The 2,477-nt window shown below is 42.6% G+C and overlaps 1 protein-coding gene across 1 annotated transcript; it reads right to left on the minus strand.

The window, feature by feature from the left end:
• Positions 1-91: 91 nt before the first annotated feature.
• LOC107736734 (uncharacterized) lies at positions 92-2,471 on the minus strand (the record flags this gene model as incomplete). Its single annotated transcript, XM_016548092.1, has 6 exons — positions 2,450-2,471; positions 1,881-2,021; positions 835-1,777; positions 491-721; positions 282-391; positions 92-194 (listed from the first exon to the last, which is right to left on the minus strand). Coding segments are annotated over exons 2-6 (1,450 nt in total), but the record flags the coding sequence as incomplete, so codon positions are not given.
• Positions 2,472-2,477: the final 6 nt, after the last annotated feature.

Genomic DNA, 2,477 nt, shown 5'->3' on the forward strand with positions numbered 1-2,477 from the left:
GTCTCTTCCTGTCTAAGTGGGCGGTTCTTGTCGAGAATAAGCTGCTATATGGACCAGACCAGCAACAGGCATGTAAAAAAAATCTTCTTACCAAAAGAGCGGATGCCTTTCTCCTTAAGGAAGACATTGGCAAAAAAGTCTACGTCCAGGTTGAGGAAGCTGCTTAGCCTGTCAGTGCACTCCCAGTATCCATCCTACATCCAAACACAATACATATGTTCATATTCCCTCACACATTTACATACTGTATATAATCTAGTGTTTTAATCATATGTAAACACCTCATGCTGAAGTTCAAACAGCTCATTCCAGGCCACTGTGTGAGGTCTGCTTATTTGTTTTCCCCGAAATGACAGAGCCATTTTCCCTCTAAGCTTAGGAATGACTTTGGCTCCAGCATAATAAGAAATGAGACATAGGTTTGACAAATGGTTTTAATCCATCTGAACATTGATCAGTTATAGAACCTCATCAATGTGAGTCAACTTACCAGCTGCAGAAAACACAGGGCATTTTTGTTGTTGCTGAGATGCTCCAAAGCTAGAAACTGAGAAACCACGATACTGTTCAGGCTCAGTTGTCTTTTGCAGAACACCAGTAGTGCTCCCATATGCAACCGCATTTGACATGCCAATAGCATACTTGGGAACTGTAGGTTGACCAAAGAGAACAGAGTGAGCAGGAAGAGGGGGAGCCGGGGCGAAAGCGGCACTGTGTGTAGCTTCATCAGAGAAAGGACAGAAAGAGGAGACAACAATATAAAAAAACAGAAAGCTGTTTTTACTCCATCTCAACATTGATCATATGAAACCTCATCAGTGTGAGTCAACTTACTAGATGCAGAACTCTGCAGAGATGCTCCAAAGAGTCCAGAGTCTGAGAAACCAAAACCCAAAGACTCATTCGATTGTTGGAGGAAACCACCAAAGCCACCAGATCGAGGGAGAGAGGGTGGTGCAGACATTGCGGGTTGATCAAAGACAATGGGGGCAGCAGCCCTGTGCCTCCTGGAAAAAGATGCGCCCACACTGCCAAAAAGAGTAGGAGGAGGAGCAGGGCTGGAAGTCATGGACATGAATTGCTGAGATGCAAGACGAGGAGGATGAGGAAGATCTGCAAAGCCAGGAGTAGTTGAGGCATAACGCTCGGTGGCGAACTCTGTGGCAGAGGAAAGCTGGGTGGCAGGGGGAGGGAGACCCATGGAGGGAGGTTCCATTAACTCATGACGGAGACGACGACATTGTGGACGAAGAGCATCCACTGAGGCACCTATGGGAGTGTGGAAATCAAGGCTGTAATCTAAGAGAGATTCCACTGCCTCAGAGTAACAGGGAAGGTCAAGGAGAGGAGGCATCGAGGCTGTAACCTGGGAGGCATCTGGAGGGGGATGTCTGACACTCATGGAGGCACCACCAGAAGGAGGAGGAGGAAAAAGTCTGTTATCTATGCAGAGAGGTTCTCCTAACTCCTGTAGAAAAAGGGGACTGGGAGCATCCATTAATGCACCATGCTCGATGGAAAGGTGATGGGGATATGTTACAACAGGTTTAGTTTTCAGACAGCCTCTGAAAGTGTCAGTGCTACCTTCAAAACGTGAAGGACGCCAGAGGCTTCTGGAGCGAGGAAGAGCACGGCTAGCTGCTGATGCTTGTTCTATAAAATCATTAAAAGATTCATAGTCATTCTCTGAATCATCATCATCAAAATCGGCTGCTTCACGAGCAGAACCCAGGATTTCTTCAGATGTGGAGCTACTGCTGCATCGCTCTGATTCCATCTGAAAAAAAAAAAAGTCAAAATCATTGTTAAGAGTTGAATACTGAATGATGTCAACTTATATCACATTACATAACAGCTGTAATAGAGCATTTTATTGTTACCAGTATGTCATCTTCAGCAACAATAATATGCACAGTCTTCAGCTTCTCTTCAGTCCAGCCCATATATGGCAAAATATCCACATTCTCTTCTGATATGATTTTAGGAATATCTGTGAATCCAGTGTCAAGCTCATTCTGGTCCTGCAAAGAGCAAATGAGGGCATTAGTTGGTATTTTTATTGTCACTCAGTTTAAAACAATTCACAGAAATTAATTCATGACATATTTGACTTAGAATTACTTTGATTCTGCCGTTTTGTGAAAAAAGTGATTCCCTGTGTGTACAGATGTAATTTTTTTTTACTTTATTATCAATATTAAACAATTTATGTGTGAACTATTTGTTATTATGGCATGACTACCTAGATACAACACACTATTTTTACAGATTTAATTACAGATTAATTATATACATGGGTGATTAAGTCAGTCAACCACCCGCGCTGCAAATGTTGTATTTCTGAGGATAACAATAAGATACTCAACACAGATTTGGCATTAATTCTGAAACTGGATGTTTAATTTTACATTATGATTAGCATCAGTCCCTACATTAGCAGTAATCATACCCTCTCTTCAATGGCGACAAAACTTGTG

The sequence above is a fragment of the Sinocyclocheilus rhinocerous genome, unplaced genomic scaffold (genome assembly GCF_001515625.1).
Source record: "Sinocyclocheilus rhinocerous isolate Xijiao unplaced genomic scaffold, SAMN03320098_v1.1 C36927633, whole genome shotgun sequence".
Taxonomy (NCBI): Eukaryota; Metazoa; Chordata; class Actinopteri; order Cypriniformes; family Cyprinidae; genus Sinocyclocheilus; species Sinocyclocheilus rhinocerous.